General features: G+C 45.8%; 1 protein-coding gene across 1 annotated transcript; it reads right to left on the bottom strand.

Moving 5' to 3' along the window:
* Window positions 1-14,409: 14,409 nt before the first annotated feature.
* On the bottom strand, window positions 14,410-16,916 carry LOC130998018 (uncharacterized). Its single transcript, XM_057923456.1, has 3 exons — window positions 16,900-16,916; window positions 15,754-16,435; window positions 14,410-15,665 (listed from the first exon to the last, which is right to left on the bottom strand). The coding sequence occupies exons 1-3, from the start codon at window positions 16,914-16,916 to the stop codon at window positions 14,550-14,552; spliced, it is 1,815 nt and encodes a 604-aa protein (XP_057779439.1). The 3' UTR covers window positions 14,410-14,549.
* Between the last annotated feature and the right edge of the window lie 1,076 nt (window positions 16,917-17,992).

Here is a 17,992-nt window from a genome sequence, read left to right as displayed (position 1 = left end):
GTGTGTATTTTTTAGATGAAATCCATGAAAATCATTCCGGATTTTAAGTCAATGGAATAACGAATACACCTAGATTTGTATGGATTTTAAAAAGTCTTAAACGAATACACCAAGATTTATATGGACTTTTAAAAGTCTTGAACGAATACACCCAGATTTCTGCAGACTTTTAAAAGTCTTGAACGAATACACCCAGACTTTTAAAATCCATAGAAATCCATCAAATTCCACAACGAATACACCCCCCTAAGAATGCACATTCTACTATCAATTTTGAAGAGTCCAAATTAAACTGATGCAATTTTACAAAACTTAAAATTCGTTTTGATTATTGCTCTCGTTATTACGTACAAACACGTTCCTTGAATTTCTAAGTTGCTAACCCATTTGATATTCATCAGATTCGTACGTGGTTTAGATTCAAATAGAAAAACAATTCAAGATCTAAAACATTATATTTATCAGGGGGCAAAACAAATTTCACGATCTAACACATAATCATGGGCCCATTAATTTATGAATTATTTTGGTGATCTAACACATTTTCATTGGACCAATAATTGTACGTGGCAACTTCTTATTGCCGCGATTATGTATAGGAGCGTGACTTATATGATATGAATCTGAACCTGAGCGGCTCATTATTGAATTTGTATTGACGTAGGGGAGGTCTCAACTAAAATTTTCCTAGGTAAACAAATGATCGAAAATTGGGTTTTCCTATATCAGACATATATAATCTCTGTAATAATCTTTTAAAGTTTAGAGAGACTCACTCTAGCTAATAATCCATATATACGGTGCATTAATCTTCAATCTTAAATTCAACTCTTCAATTTTTTTGCTCACTTCTATTTATCATATATCATATCTATAAAATAAAATTATGATCCATTTTACAATTTCAATACCACTTCTAAAAATAAACATTTGAATACACAATCTTCATTTTTTAACAACTGGAAATCATTTCCTTCAACCCTCCCCAAAAAAAGAACAATTGAAACTCATATTTTTAGGGTGATCTTCTCCATTGGAATTTTCCGTCATTACTCAACCAAAATCGATGAAACATACATCAAACACTCCTCTTTTCAAGAACATCACAAGTCAGCCAATCATTCAACTAATCTCGTATGCCTTAAACTATAAAATCCCAACCTTTGCATCGATCGTTAATCCCAGTTCCACTCACAAGGATTTCAGTGGAGATCACTAGACGTCCTCACAATATATGAGCGTGCACAGAAGAGAGCCAGATAGTTGAAATAGAGGAATTAAAGTCTTGTATGCCTCAAACTATAACACTCCAACCTTAGCATCGATCGTTACTCTCAGTTCAAACATGACACACTCACGAAGATTTCAGTGGACGTCCTCACAATATGTGAGCGTGCACAGAAAAGAGCCAGATAGTTGAAATAGAGGAATTAAAGTTTTTAATTACTAATTTGAGATATGAATTCATATAAAAGCTGTTTCCTCAACTATTATATTGTGTGTGGTTTTGTTATCGTTCCCCTATGAAAACCTTACACAATGTGTTCGTTTCTTATTTACTCTTCTCTAACTTTTAACTGACTCTACTAACCTCCAATTACATGTCATATATGCAATGCATGCAGTGTGTATGCTCTTGCCTCTCTCGACTCTCGTCATTCATGACAGTTAACCCGTCGCCCTTGTGCTTTGACTTGCCCTCAAGTAAAAACGAAAGGTGGCTTCTTCTTTCCAGTGCATGTGTTCATTGGATGAACACATGGTGAGTCGTTGTGTTTGATGAAGCACCTAACACAACATGTTCTCTTATTATTTACTCTTCTCTGACTTTTTAACTGACTCTACTAACTTCCTAATTTAAATTGATTTCAAAATTAAATGGCAATTTTGTAGTTATGTAATAAAATTGAAGATTTATTTGTAAATTATATTTTTTTTTCTTTTTTCTCTATATTCTTATTTTCTGTCTTATTTCTTTCCAGCAAATTAAATATTTGATTATGAATTGTTTTATGTTGATAATTAATTGTGGCTTCATAATTAATCGTGGCATAAATATTGTTTTCTTTTGATAATCTATAATTAATTTCTGGATTAATAATTTATAATTGTTTCATTTTTGTCTTAGTTCTTCTGAATTGTCTTACATTTTTGTCTTAGTTCTTCTGATCAATTGTCTTAATTTTTTTTAAAAAAATCGATATCCTTTCTCATTTTTCTTAAATAAATCTATTTTTAATTATTTTATTTTTATTTTTAATTTTTGTTTTTGTCTTTTCATAATATCAAATTTTGTTAATGTGAATTCTTCTTTATTTTTATATTTTTTAATATTCAGTTAAAATTAATTTTAATTATATTTATAAATATGATAATTGAGTTGGTATCATATATATAAGTATTAGTAAAACATAAAATCGTTTCTCGTGCATTGCACGGGATGCAAATGTTAGTTACATAGAAAAAATAAACACAAAATCTTATGTACATTCAGGTTGATCCATACCCAAATCCTGACTCACATGTTAATCCAAACCCGCATCCTAACTCAAATCGTGTAAATGACACTATTCGGTTATACAAATAACACTGCTTATAATTGACACTATTCAATTATATGAATGATACTGTAACATTTTAAAACGTTACAGTGTCATTTTCAATCTTATAGTGTTATTTAAAATATTATAGTGTCATTTACAATCTTATAATAACAATTACAGAAAATGTCATTTATATTTCTGTACAGTGTCAATTATACACAATGTCATTTATAATGTCATAGTGTCATTCATACGCAGTGTCATTTGTATAACAGAATAGTATAACAGAATAGTCTCAATAACAGGCAGTGTCATTTATATAATGGAATAGTGTTAATTACAGGCAATGTCATTTGTATAACCAAAGAACATCATTTACACGATTTGAGTTAGGATGTAGATTTGAATCAAAATATGGATCAGAATCTGGGTACGGGTCAACCCGGCAAGACTACCTCAAAAATCAATTATCTTATTTTAACTCTTCAAATTTAAGGATGTTTCGGTCCAAATTAAGTTTGGGAGAATTTCGGAATTTTGTATTGCTGGCAAGTGAGGCTAGTGAGCAAACCCTTTCCGCAAAAATCAATACACACTATCTCTATACTTAGGGGCCGTTTGATTTGCAGTTTAGGATTGATTAGGATTAAAATTATCTTGAAAAATTAGTGTGGATTAGTGTGGATTTATACTATTTCATGAGTGTTTGATATCATGGCTACTTAATCCTATATTGTGTTTGATATCCATAGGATTATGTTGGATTATATTATTTAATACCAAAACTATCCTCATATAATTTTAAAAATACCATGTGTGTCCACCATTACTTGGGCATTGCATCGATATGCGTGAGGAAGGGTAGCAGAATTTGGTGAGGAGCAATATATGCAGAGTAGGGAGAGAGTACAAATCAGAGGAATCACTCTCATCAGAGGAGCCGTACGGGTCAGAAGAACCATTTTTACCAGAAGGATTTCATCCATCAGAGGAATGACTCTAGCCAGAGGAGTCATCCGCACCAGAGAAGTCATTCTTGACAGAGGAGCCCTCTTCTCCAGAGGAGTCATCCGCGCCGGAAAAGTCACCATCGTCAGGGAAGTCATCGTCATCAGAGAAGTCAACTCCATCAGAGAAGTCATCCACGTCAGAGGAGTCCTTCATGCCAGAGAAGTCGTTACCGCCAGAGGAGACGCCCTTGCCAGAGAAGACGTGTTTACCAGAGGAGTCCTTCATGCCAGAGATGTCAACATCACCAGAGAAGACGCCTTCGCCAGAGAAGACATTTCCATCAGAGGAGCCAATAAACGCGCGGGAAGGTCTCCCGCATATTATCGAAATTACCAGCGTACCCTTCCACCACGCAGGACGCATGCACCGAAGATGTTTTTACTATTTTACCCCTCTGCTTGTAAATCTATAAATAGGGCCCGAGCTCGTGTATTATTTTTCACGCTCTCTCATATTTTCGAATACAATAGTGGTTTTCTTTCTCGTGCAAGGTTTCCGATCAGCTATTTTTACTCTTTCCAGCCTTCTCGACTAGGTAGAATTTTATGTTTCCTTTTATAGATTTAGGTGTTGGTTCCGTAAACACCAACTGGCGCCGTCTGTGGGAAAGCTACTGAATTAAGACGTGAGATTACGGTCGTCGGCGTACGCAGATCTGTGAATTCAATCGGATTTGCGGGCGTTGGCACCGACTGGTCCGAATAATCTGGATATCCAGCTATGTTTAATCGTTTAATGGCATTTTCTGGTTTAATATGTGGTTAATCTGCTGAGCTCTGCGTTGATGTGTGTTTTGGGTGCATGGGGAAAGGTGGCGACGGGCGTAAAACATGAATTAGGGGAAATTTACGTTTATTTACCGTTTGTTTGGTGTAATTATCTGCGAATAAGGGGTTCTCTTGTAGAATTGAGGTTTTCTTCACCGATCTAATGTTTTGCATGAGGAAATCGTAAATCGGGTGTTCTGTTCCGATTGTGTTTGTCGTTTCCTTACGGATCCCCAATATTTTGGGTTTATGTTGTTTGTATGTGGTTGTTGTGCATACTGATGCGATAGTTGTGGGCGATCTTCGTGTTTTATCCTGTTTTTGGTAAAGCGCGTGGTTATTACTGTTAATTCGTGGGTCTGCATCGATAATACGCCGATTAATACTTTGCTTCTGTTGTGCTCGGGTTCGCGTTGCTAATCCGTGGGTATTCTTTGTTTGCAATTGATAATTACCGTTACTTCCTATGTTTTGGTGACTAATCCTCGCTTTATATCGCTGAATCGGGGGTGATAATCTGTTTTTGTTACGTTAGTTCTATGCCGGGGGCTTATAGACGTTTTTCGTTTAAGGGAGGGGGTTCATGGGCGTTTTCCATGTTTTTCGTGGTTGATCTTCGATTTCGTTGGTTGAATGGGAAGTTATGCTCTGTTCCTGATACATTGGGGGTTTTTGCTATGAATATGTGGGTTTTTGTGGCTCACCTTCGATTTTATGGGTATTTATTGTCGTTGATGCAAGGGCTTTACCTCAATAATATGATAATTAACACTTGGTCTTTGTTTTGGTGAGATTCATATTATTGTTTTGTGAATGATCTTCACTTATGGGAAACGATTATTCATGATTCTCCATGTTTTCCTTGACTAATCTTCGTATTATTAGCTTGGTCTCTTACATAATTCCTTTTCTTATCATGTTTAATGCAATCGTGCTAACATATCTTCTGGTGGTAGCTCTGCTTGTATTTATCTCTGGGTATTTTGCGTCTGTTGAAGTTTTATTGAGGGCTCTGTTTTCTCAATCTATACTCTGGGTTTATTTCCCCGAGTGTAGAATTACTTGGAAGGGAATTTTTTAACGGTCTCTGCACCGGAAGCCGGGATTTCTTATTGGATTTCTTACATTGGGACTCCAATCGGTAATAAGGGGTTTATTCTTTCGTCGTTAGAATGGTTTCTCACTTTGTTTATGTGTAGGTACCATGGGATCATCAGATGCTCACCGCAACCTAGAAAGGGAGTTCGACTCCGCTGCTCTCACCACTGAGGTGCCACCTTCACTGTTCCCTGGCCTACAGGGCAATGCTACCTTCACTGCCCCACCAGGGTTTCAGGCTATCCCCGCCACTCCGTTGACAGGGTTGAATGCAAGTCTCCAGAGATCTGCTCTGGTGACTCCAGGATCTGACATGCCATGCTTAACTCCCGCGTCTGGAGCGGGACAGATCACGTTTGGGTCGATGGAACAGATGATGGCGCTGCTTCACTACTCCGCTGTGCGTCAGGCACTAGGAACTCCCATGTTATCCACTGTTCCCACTGTAGCTCCACTGGTGGGAACGGCTACTCTGCAGGGCACTGAGGCCCCACCTCCCGCTGCTCAAGAGGTAAACACTTTAGCAATCAACAAACAAGCTGCGATGCCTCTGGAAGTGCAAGGGGACCCGACTGACAGGGAAGTGGAAAGAAGACCAGAGGGGAGCCGGGTCAGACTCAACAGTGTTGTGAGAAAGGAGAGGGTTGACGAGTCTGATAGTCAATCCGTCTCTTTGGTGTTCGAGGAAGAGAGACCGAGGGAGAAAGCTCGGCTAAAAAACCAAGTGTCTCAGCTGAAACATCAACTCCAGGATCTGGAGGAATCACTGAGGGAGAAATCCCGAAGGGAGGACAGGGAACAAAGGTCAGGAAAATCGCACCGGGTGGAGAAGTCCCATCGATCGGAAAAATCGCGCTACACAGAGAGGTCAGAGGAAAGAGAGCCGGAGTATTCCTCTGGCAGACATGAATATAGATTCCACAAGCGCCAAGCTCATGAAGTACCTAGGGACAGAAGGGAACATGGGAGGCATAAGGGGGACAAGAGAGCTAAGACATCGAGGTTCCACCCGATCAACAACCGCAGTCCTTTCTCGGACGATATTTTGGCAGATGCCTTACCTAGAAGCTACAAGCCCATCTCACTGGATTACGATGGCACTACCGATCCGGAGGTACACCTCAATCGGTTTGAAGGGTTGGTTACGTTGCACATGTACACGGAGGGCATCAAGTGCCGGATCTTCTCCACTACCCTTACTGGACCAGCTCAGTTATGGTTTGGGACGCTGCCCCCAAATTCCATTCACTCTTTCGAAGAATTACAGACTCGTTTTTTGCGTCAGTTCGCGAGTTCACGGAGGGTAGGGAAGTCAGCCCTTTCGCTGATGGATATTAAGCAGGAGCAGGGAGAAACGCTTCGGGAGTACACAACAAGGTTTAACCTTGCCGCTCTGGAGGTGCCAGAGGCAGAATCGCAAATTAAAAACTGCGCCTATGTCAGAGGACTCAGGCCAGGGATCTTTTTTGACGAATTACAAATTCGACCAGCAAGGGATTTTGATGACATCATGGCAAGGCTGCCGGGTTATCTACAGTTGGAGGACGCCAAAATGGCGAGGAAGGTGGAAAATGAGAAACACAGGGTCAAGAAAGCTGAGGAAGCACCCGAAAGACAGAGACATCAGGATAGGGCCCCATTCAGAGGGTTGCCTCCTAGGGTACTCCCACCCCAGGGAGGAATGCCATCTAATCAACAGCGCACAGTGAATGAAGTAACGCGGTTTACCGAATACACGCCCTTGATTAAACCACAAGAAGAAATTTTTCATCTGATAAAGGATCAGCCGTTCTTTAGGGCACCGGGGACCTACCGGACTGGGCCGCCGCAGGAAGGGCCTAACAATAAGTTGTGTGAATATCACAATTCCTTCGGGCATTACACGAAATATTGTGGACACCTTAAGCACCAATTGGAGTTATTGGTGCGCCAGGGATGTCTCGACCACTTCATTGACAGGGGAAATGAAGGTCAGAGGAGGACTGATCAGAGAGATCAGCGGGATCAGAGGGATCAGAGAGATCAGAGGGATCAAAGAAATAACCGGGATCAGCGACGAGAGCAGGGGAACAACAACAGAGATCGCAGGCTCGATGACAACCAGGATAATCGCAGAGAAGGGGCAGACAGACAAGCTCTTCCTCCCCCCCCATACAGACGGGAAGTTCACATGATTTGCGGGGAGAACGGGATGCCCACATCAAATAGGGCTAAAAAGCAAGTCGTCAGAGCAGTCAAAACAGGGTATTATCCTAAAAGGGTCATGGAAGTCACCAGCGCGGCAGAGGAGCCGGCAATCACTTTTGGAGCAGAGGATATACGCACATTAATGTATCCGCATGATGATGCGCTGGTCATCACGGCGGACATTGCCGGCTGCATTATTCACCGTATTTTCGTGGATTCGGGCAACGCTGTAAACATCTTGTACAAGGAATGTCTCCAAAATATGGGAATTAACGCTCATGTTGAGCCGACAAATGCTCCTCTGTTTGGGTTTGGAGGAGAGATGGTCATGCCCCTGGGGTATGTAGAGCTGCCGTTGATTCTTGGCAGTACAGTGGCGGGCAACAAAACAAGGATGGTACGTTTCTTAGTGGTGGATATGCCTAAACCCTCGTACAATGTCATACTCGGCCGGCCCGCCTTGACGGCGTTCAGGGCGGTTATCTCTTTGTTTCACCTAAAAATGAAGTTTCCAATCGAGGGTGGAAGAGTGGGAGAAGTTTGTGGCGATCAGACGACATCAAAAGCATGCCACGTGCAAATGCTCACACAGTCAGCGGGGCAAAAAAGGGAAAGATGGACAGAGGGGTCGAACGCCCGGAAGAGGGGGAAAGTAGGCGAGGTGCATGCCCCAGCAGAGGAGCGCCAAGAGTTGGCGGATTTATTAAAAGACAGAGACTCCACAGAGAAAACCGCGCTGGTATCCACTAGCGATGTTTGCAATATGATAGAGTTATTTCCAGGGAAAGAGGGTTTCCAGACTAAGATTGGATCGGCCATGAGTGATCAAGTCAGAGAAGAGCTCATTGGTTGTCTCCGACGAAATGCGGATGTGTTCGCTTTCAGCACCGCAGATTTGAAGGGAATCGATAGAGGGTTGGCGGAGCATTGCCTCAACGTGGACCCTAAGGTCAAGCCGGTAAAGCAACGGACAAGGAATTTTGGGGCTGAAAAGGACGCTGCCATCAGAGAGCAGGTCTATGAACTATTGAAAGCTGGGCATATTGTGGAAGTGCAATACCCAGAGTGGATCTCAAACGCAGTAATGGTACCCAAGAAAACAAACACCTGGAGGATGTGTGTGGACTTCCGAGATTTAAACGCTGCTTGCCCGAAGGACCACTATCCTCTGCCGAGGATTGACCAATTGGTGGACTCCACTTCAGGATGTGCCTTATTATCCATGATGGATGCGTACCAAGGGTATCATCAGGTAAAGATGAACAGGGGAGACATCGCCAAAACGGCCTTTGCCGTCTGTTGTGGCGTATATGGGTGGAAGAGTATGCCGTTCGGTCTGAAGAATGCAGGAGCCACATATCAGCGGATGATGGAGAAAATTTTCAAAGAACAGCTTGCTAAGAATATCTCAGTATACGTAGACGATATGCTCGTACGGAGTAACAGGGCAGAGGACCATGTGTCGGATCTGGAAGAAATCTTCACAGTAGTCAGAGATCACAGACTCATGTTGAACCCAGCCAAGTGCACTTTTGGGGTCACCACAGGGAAATTCTTGGGGTATAAAGTCACGCCAGCAGGGATTGAGGTCAACGCCGACAAGGTCAAAGCTATTTTAGAAATGACACCACCCAGAGGAATCAAGGAGGTGCAGACTCTGAATGGGCGTATCACTGCTTTGAGCAGATTTATATCGCGATCGGCAGAGCGAAGCATGCCGTTTTTCAAAGTGTTGAGGAAGGGAACCAAGTTTCTGTGGACAGAGGAATGCCGCGCGGCGTTTGAGGATCTTAAAGTATACCTAGCGAAACTCCCAACCCTGACCACGCCGGTCCCGGGAGAAACGTTGTATTTATACATAGCTATGGGGGAGGAGTCAATCAGCTCTGTGCTAATCAGAGAGGAGGGAAGTCATCAGAGACCTATCTATTTTGTCAGCAGAATCATACAAGGGCCTGAACAGAATTACACAGAGATTGAGAAGGCTGCTCTGGCAGTCATAGTCACGGCCAGAAAATTGAGGCCCTATTTCCTTTCACACCGAGTGATAGTACGCACGTCTCTTCCCTTCAAGCAAGTTTTGGGGCGCCCGGATTTGTCTGGAAGAATGGTCAAGTGGGCCGTGGAATTAGGGGAGTATGATGTCGAATATGAGCCGAGAACAGCAATCAAAGCACAAGCATTGGCAGACTTCATACAAGAAACAACTCGACGTCCTATACCAGAGTTTTGGGTGGCCTTTGTGGATGGGTCCGTGACGAAAGAAGGATGTGGGATTGGAGTTTATATCACTTCACCAGGTTATGGGACATACCAGTTCGCCATCAAATTCACTTGTCGGTTATCTAACAATGAAGCAGAATATGAGGCCGTGGTCAGAGGAGCTCACATCTTGTCAGAGCTTAAAGCTGAGTGTGTCATTATAAAGACAGACTCCCAGTTGGTTGCACAACAATTCTCGGGAAGTTACAGTGTCAAGGATCAGAGGATGAATGCGTACCATACCAAAATTAGCGAAATGAAAGAAAAATTCATGGAGTTTAAGCTCGAACAGATTTCTCGGGAGGAGAACACGAAAGCCGACCTACTGGCGCGCATGGCTAGCGCAGTAGAGCAAACTTGGAGCGACGAGATTATTTTACTCTGTGATACCAGAGAGATGGAAACTTCGCAGGTGTTCTCGGTAGAGATCAGAGATGATTGGCGGGCTCCGATTATACACTTTCTGAAGACAGGGGAACGTCTAAGCAAAGAATCCAACCAAAGGGCCCGCTATGAAAATTATTGCCTAATCAATGATCAACTCTTCAAAAGATCTTTTACTCAACCTCTGCTAAAATGTTTATCGCCAGAGGAAGCTAACTTTGCTCTGAAAGAGATTCATGCAGGTTGCTGCGGCGGGCACACCGGATTTCGAGACCTTGTACGCAAGATCATTCGGGCAGGTTTTTATTGGCCTCACATCAACCAGGAAGCCAGAGAGTTTGTCCGCAAGTGTGAAGCTTGCCAGCGGCATGCCGGGAAAATCAACATACCAGGGGAGCCCATGGGTGTAATGTACGCTGCTTGTCCGTTTGATAAATGGGGCATTGATATAGTAGGGAAGCTGCCTACAGCACCTGGAGGGAAATGCTTTCTCATTGTGGCAGTGGACTATTTTTCCAAATGGGTCGAAGCTGAGGCCGTGAGCAAGATCGATGAAGTTACAGTGGAACGTTTTATCTGGAGGAATATCTGTTGCAGATTCGGAGTGCCACGCATCATCGTGTCTGATAATGGGACTCAATTTACAGGGCAACGGGTTGCGGACTTCTGCGATCGAATGGATATCACACAGCGGTTTGTCTCGGTGGCTCATCCACAGGCAAATGGACAAGTGGAATTGGCTAATAGGACCATATGTGAGGGCATCAAGAAGAGGCTAAATCAGAGCAGAGGGAAGTGGGTGGAGGAGCTGGATACCGTTCTTTGGGCTTACCGAACTAGTCCAAAAACGGCGACAGGGGAGGCACCATTCACACTGGTGTATGGATCCAATGCGGTGATACCAGCAGAGGCACGACTAGAATCATACCGGATTACCACGTATGACACTGAGCACAATGAGGAGCTCCGCCGAGCAGAGCTGGACTTGGTGGAGGCACAGAGGGAGGAAGCCCGTGTCAGAGCGGCCAAGTACAAAGGCATTATCAAAGCGGGATATGACAAACGGGTCAGAGTGAGGAAATTGTCGAAGGGAGATTTGGTTCTCAAGCGAGCTGATGCATTAAAGGCGGTGGGTAAGTTCGAAGCCAATTGGGAAGGGCCATACATCGTCACAGAGGTTTTGGGAGGCGGTGCGTACATATTGTCGGATTCAGACGGCAGAGCTCTACCCAGACCATGGAATATAAACACACTCAAAAAGTTCTATGTATAACTGCTTCTTAGCAGGAGTAATCACTTGTAGACCGGATACTCTTTTTCCCCACAGGGGTTTTAACGAGGTCCGGGGCCATAATATCAATAAAACAGATATGTGGTTCTAGGGAATTCCCTGGTGTTGTGTTTGTTTATTTCAATTATTGTTTTCTTACATTACATATGCTACTTAACATGTTCGTGCAGAGCACTGCACATGTCACCAGAGGGGGGAGTAGGGTGTATACCCATAATCCTCAATTTTTAAATTCAAAATGCAAACTGCTTCTTAGCAGGACAAGGGAGAAACAAATACAAAAACTGCTTCTTAGCAGGTCAAAGGGAAAACAAGCATCAGGGATGGACGTCTCTTCTTCCATGATCCAACACTCCGAGTTCTTCTTCGTGGCTGGGACACGCTCACCTCTCAGATCTACTTCAACTCCACTTTGTGTCTGCAGAATACCAAGAAAAACAACAAGTCAAAATGCCAAAAAGAAAGAATACAGAGGAGGAACAAACCAAAGGCCAGATCTGAGGAACCAACGCTCAGATCCGGAAACCCAACGCCCAGATCTGGGAAATCAACGTCTAGATCTGAGAAGCCTGGTTATAAAACACTCAAGCAAGGGAACTCCACTCGTTACAACCACAAAGTTAGAGATCTACACCAGAAGCACAGGGGAAAAGGCGGAGCCCTCAGGGATGTGAGTGTTTAGAGGGGAAATTCCCTTACTTGAGTGCCTTACAACCGATCTAGGGAGGCAAAACATCAACAGATCCAGGGTTTGAAGGATCGGAAGAGGATATATATAGAGGCGATACTGGGCTTAAGAAATGGGCTAAGGGGTAATGGGCCCGCATGAGCTTATGGGCCGGAGAAGGGAGTAAGAAATAATTGGGCCAACATGTTCATAACAGAGTATTGCACATGTCACCAGAAGGGGGAGTAGGGTGTATACCCGTAGGTCCCAATTTTTAAATTCAAAAATTGCTTCTCAGCAAGACTAGGGCAAACCAGAGGAATTACGCTCCACCAGAGCAGAGGGGTCATGCTCAACCAGAACAGAGGTTGCTGACAATCGTAAGCCGCGAAAGTTGGTTGTGCCGCCCGGGCCCTCCATGCTCCGCGCAGAGATAACACTTAATCATAAGCCGCGAAAGTTGGTTGCACCCCCCGGGTTTTCCATGCTCCGCGCAGAGGTTGCTTTAACCGTAAGCCACGAAAGTTGGTCACACCCCCGGGTTTTCCATGCTCCGTGCAGGGTGTTCCTGTCAATCGTAAGCCGCGAAAGTTGGTCGTGCCATTCGGGCCTTCCATGCTCCGCGCAGAGATAGCACTTAATCGTAAGCCGCGAAAGTTGGTTGCACCCCCCGGGTTTTCCATGCTCCACGCAGAGGTTGCTTTAACCGTAAGCCACGAAAGTTGGTCACACCCCCCGGGTTTTCCATGCTCCGTGCAGGGTGTTCCTGTCAATCGTAAGCCGCGAAAGTTGGTTGTGCCGCCCGGGCCCTCCATGCTCCGCGCAGAGATAGCACTTAATCATAAGCCGCGAAAGTTGGTTGCACCCCCCGGGTTTTCCATGCTCCGCGCAGAGGTTGCTTTAACCGTAAGCCACGAAAGTTGGTCACACCCCCCGGGTTTTCCATGCTCCGTGCAGGGTGTTCCTGTCAATCGTAAGCCGCGAAAGTTGGTTGTGCCGCCCGGGCCCTCCATGCTCCGCGCAGAGATAGCACTTAATCATAAGCCGCGAAAGTTGGTTGCACCCCCCGGGTTTTCCATGCTCCGCGCAGAGGTTGCTTTAACCGTAAGCCACGAAAGCTGGTCGCACCCCCCGGGTTTTCCACGCTCCGTGCAGGGTGTTCTTTCAATCGTAAGCCGCGAAAGTTGGTCGTGCCATCCGGGCCTTCCATGCTCCGCGCAGAGGTGGCACATAATCGTAAGCCGCGAAAGTTGGTTACGCCCCCCGGGTCCTCCATGCTCCGCGCAGAGGTTGTCCTTAACCGTAAGTCACGAAAGCTGGTCGCACCCCCCGGGTTTTCCATGCTCCGTGCAGGGGGTTACTATTTAATCATAAGCCGTGAAAGTTGGTCGTGCCACCCGGGCCTTCCATGCTCCACGCAGAGGGTTACTATTTAATCGTAAGCCGTGAAAGTTGGTCGTGCCAGCCGGGCCTTCCATGCTCCACGCAGAGGGTTACTATTTAATCGTAAGCCGTGAAAGTTGGTCGTGCCACCCGGGCCTTCCATGCTCCACGCAGAGGGTTACTATTTAATCGTAAGCCGCGAAAGTTGGTTGCACCCTCCGGGTCTTCCATGCTCCGCGCAGAGTGCTCAAGCTTGAATGGGAAGCAGCTTGGATGGGAAGCAGCGCGGATGGGAAGCAGCTTGGATGGGAAGCACGAAATCGCCAGCAAAGAAATCAACCAAATCCTCGTCAGAGGAGGCGGTGAAATCCTTTCCAGAAGAATCAATTAAATCCTCGTCAGAGGAGGCGGTAAAATCTTTTCCAGAAGAATCAACCAAATCCTCGTCAGAGGAGGCGGTGAAATCCTTCCCAGAGGAGTCATCACTATCCTCGCCAGAGGAGTCATCACCATCCTCGACAGAGGAGTCATCACCATCCTCGACAGAGGAGTCATCACCATCCTCGACAGAGGAGTCACCACAATCCTCGACAGAGGAGTCATCACAATCCTCACCAGAGGGGTCATCAAAATTCTCGCTAGAAGAGTCAATGGAATCCTCATAGCAGAAATTAAAGCAACTCCAAGGGAGGGGATCAGAGAAGCATCAACAACAATCATAACAAGTCAACTCAAATCAATAGGGGAAAGACGGAAATATAAGTCCCACCTCAACAAGCAGCGAAAACAACACAAATAACAGAGACGAAAGAAGCGGACATGGGAATGAAATTTCATTAAAGCATGCCCAAGAAGCAAAGATGTACATCAAAAACCGGCGGTAAGTGTTCAGTTGGTACAAATTAAAGAGTTACAAAATTTTCCTTTTGATAAAGTCAGGAGAAAAAGGGGGAACATCAAGAGGGAGGAACAGAAGCAGCTTGAGCAGCAGCAGAGGAGACAGGAGCAGAGGCAGATGAAATTGGGGGAGGAACACCACTGGCAGAAGCATGGCCAGAAACGGCTTTCTCTGTGAACACGGGCAACAGGCCAGTTTCCTTCACTTGAGGAAGACGAACTCCCAAATCCAACAACTTTGCAGCCTCCTGCACATACAGATCCTCATTTTGGTACAGGTCGAACAGCTGTCCCACCGCAGCGGGGGAAGAGGCAGAGTCGGTGAAGACAGAAGCCGCTAAGTCAGAGGGCAGGGGAGGCTCCAGGCCGAATTGGGAAAATGTTCGGGAGCTCTCGCCAGAAGGATCCCGCAGCCGGTTCACAAAGCGCGCCAAGGAAGCAGAGAACGCAGGTGCATACGCGGGAGTAGAGGGCAGCGAGTCAGATCCAATCCCAAGAGAAAAATAGGGAATGGCTTTCTCTAGTACTGGGTACCACCACTCTGGCTTCTCTGGAGAATGCGCAGGGATCCCCATCCGCTTATTTATCTCCTCATCCTGGAGGTTATCCATCAGGGCTCTGAAATTCAAAGTGGCAAGTTGATCTGGGGTGGCCCCCGCCATCTCCAATGCCTTGGAAGCTGTTTGCTCTATCACATAAGCAAAGAGGGGTCCAAAATCCTCCAAGTATTCGGGAGTCTTTTTGAAAGCCTCCAGAGTGCCTTCCAGCATCAACCCCAGGAAATGTTGACCCCGCGGAGACAAGAAATACTCCAGGCGTTGATCTCGAGCCCCCAGGACGAACGCGCGGTTCTGAGCTTCCACAAGTATCCTTTTCCAGCCCCGCCTGGCTTCCTCGTAGTCTCTTTCATAACCAGCTTTGAACCTGGCCAGGCATTCATGGCCCTCTTTTGTGGCCCTCGACAATTCGGAGGCCAAGGACGCTCTCTCCACCTCCACCTGAGCTAATTTAGCTTTCAACTCAACAACCTCCGCCTCAGCCTTGCTCAAGCGCTCCACAACTCCAGCAACAACATCATCGCGCTTGGCGACCTCTACCTGCTCTTTTTCTCTTTCCTTCTCTGCCATATCATAGTCATGGATGCACTTAACGGCACCCCATAACCGTGACTCTACCTGCAAGCAAACAGAAGGGGGCCCAACAGAACAATAGAGAGGTTAGTAACTCGAATTTTTTATGGCAAAGATATAATATGCAGGGTACCTGAAGAGCCAGCTGGCATAGCTGAGTAGCCAGAGACGCCCGAGACAAATTCTCCACTTTCTCCTGGTCCTCCGAGTGGACACGAGCTAGCAGCGCATTAACTAATTCCTTACCCGATAAACTCGAAATGGGCCCAGGAACAAGATCCTCTGACTCAGCAGCCGAGGGCACCACAACTTTGCCCTTACCCTTTCCACCGGCAGAGGGGAGAACCTTGGAACCACCAGCTGACTTCTTCGCTGGCCCTTTGCCCTTGTCCCCAGCAGGAGGGAGAATCTTCACACCACCAGCAGACCTCCTCGCTGGCTCTGAGGACTTGCCAGCCTTTTTTAGGCCCTCCTGTCTCTCCTTCTCACCCACAGAGATCAGGGAACCTCTCTTCCTCTTCTTCGTAAGATCAGCAAGGGTGGCATCGGGAGCCGAATCAGGTGAAGGAACCTCATCGGTAATATCCACGACTTGGATATCCTCTTCACGGGTGCCAGCGGCATCACCAGCACTGGAGTGCCTACCTCTGTGAACAAGAGCCCCCGTATCAACTTCCTCCGCATCAAAAGGGCGCGAGGCTTCCACATTCCCCTCTGGGATTTCAACTACAGGGGGAATGGGAATCAGTTCGGACCCAGCAGGCTGCTCCGAGGGACTTGTTCCGGAAGCAGAACCGCTTGGGCCATGTGCTCCGCTGCCAGCAAGAGAAGGGGTGTCAGGCAAATTGTCCCCACATTTCGATCTCCAAGACATATCTGCAAACCAAAATTTCACATCATTAAAAGCAGGGTAACAAAAGCTAATGTGTTTTCTAATGTATATTTTTTACCTATTGATCTCGCTGGATACAGGGGAAACAGACCATTATATGCCAGAGAGGAATTGTTCTCGGCCAGGTACCTACAGTCTAGAGGCTGGGCCTTATTCATAGCATTAAGGTGAGCTATAATACTCTGGTCACGGGTAGAAGGGACTTCGGGAGAGGCTGGTTTATAAGTAGTGCGACTTGTATGCCATTCCAGCTCCGAAGCACGATAATCGCGCCAGTTGCCGAAAAGGGTGCGCACATAACAATAATATTTCAGGAAGCCCTTATCCAAGGAATTCAGGGAGGAAAGAAAAGTAGTAGGATATTTAGGGTGAGAGGCAAAACTATACAGGGGACTGCCCTGCATGCGAAGGGTCTGGGTCTGACAAAATAGCTTGGCGGTGTCCCCAACACCGTTAGCCCGGCACAAAACATGGAAGGCATATAACCTCCGAATAGCAGAAGGAGCGACTTGAAAAAAGGGGATGTGAAAGTAATTACAAACGTCAACCAGCAAGGTGGGGGGAGGGAGCCTCAAACCAGCCTCTATCTGGGCTTTCCAAACGACTATCAACTTGTGATGGTGAAGTTTCTCGGGAGGCGTTGAATCCTTAGAGAAGGCCTCGAACTTTAAACCTGCAGGACGCCTACATTTGCTTCTCAATTTTTCCACCTCCGCGACACTAAGACGGGATGGAGGAACACTTTTGGGGGGTTGGGGGGTCTTCTTCCCTTTTTTCTTAGGTGGAGAAGGAGGGGGTGCAGTTTGAGATTCGTCAGAAACAGAGGGGGAAGGAAGATTTTCAAGATCTTGCCGCGATGGGGAGGAAGATGAAGGGTCTCGGGCAGAAGGAGAGGGCGAGCGAGAGGGTTGAGGGGCGGAGGTACAGGCCATGACGGGAGATGCCAACCCTAGGGTTTCTAGCACGCTCAATCAGAGCACCAACAATTATACCACTACACTACAATTAAACACAAAATTGCAGTGAAGAGGATACGCGAGTTACCTAGACCGGAGAAAGATGGACGGTAAAACCTGGAGCGGAAGGGTCGTGGGAGAATGCCGGAACAGTGAGGAAATCGCCGGAAAATGCAGAAAATTCGCTCGGAAAACTTGGAGAAGAAGAATAGTGAAAAAAGGGGAGTTCGAATCGGCTAAGTAAGATTGTACGCGGGTAACCACCAGCACGCGGGATGAACGGCACGTGGCATACGGAAGAAATCAACGGATGAGAATTTCTACGGAAAGACGAAAGGACGCAAAGGTTAAAAAGTAACCTCGGGGTACGGGGAAAATACTGTAGACTGGGCAGACATTTAATGCGGATGACGTCATCCACGCGGGCGAGTCCTCTGGCTGGTTGCATCTCTCCAGAGTGAACTAGCCAGACCAGGGGGCGGGAGTAACAAAAACGCCAGAGAACAATTTACAGGGCTTCTTTT

The sequence above is a fragment of the Salvia miltiorrhiza genome, chromosome 8, assembly GCF_028751815.1.
Source record: "Salvia miltiorrhiza cultivar Shanhuang (shh) chromosome 8, IMPLAD_Smil_shh, whole genome shotgun sequence".
Taxonomy (NCBI): domain Eukaryota; kingdom Viridiplantae; phylum Streptophyta; class Magnoliopsida; order Lamiales; family Lamiaceae; genus Salvia; species Salvia miltiorrhiza.
Note: the sequence above shows the minus strand (reverse complement) of the source record. Positions and strands in the feature narration are given on the sequence as shown.

What these genes read in the sequence shown, in the direction of transcription:
- LOC130998018 (XM_057923456.1), bottom strand. An exon ending in TATGCCAGCTGGCTCTTCAG is followed by an intron (nt 15,666 to 15,753) that starts GTACCCTGCATA and finishes GTTTGCTTGCAG; the next exon opens with GTAGAGTCACGGTTATGGGG.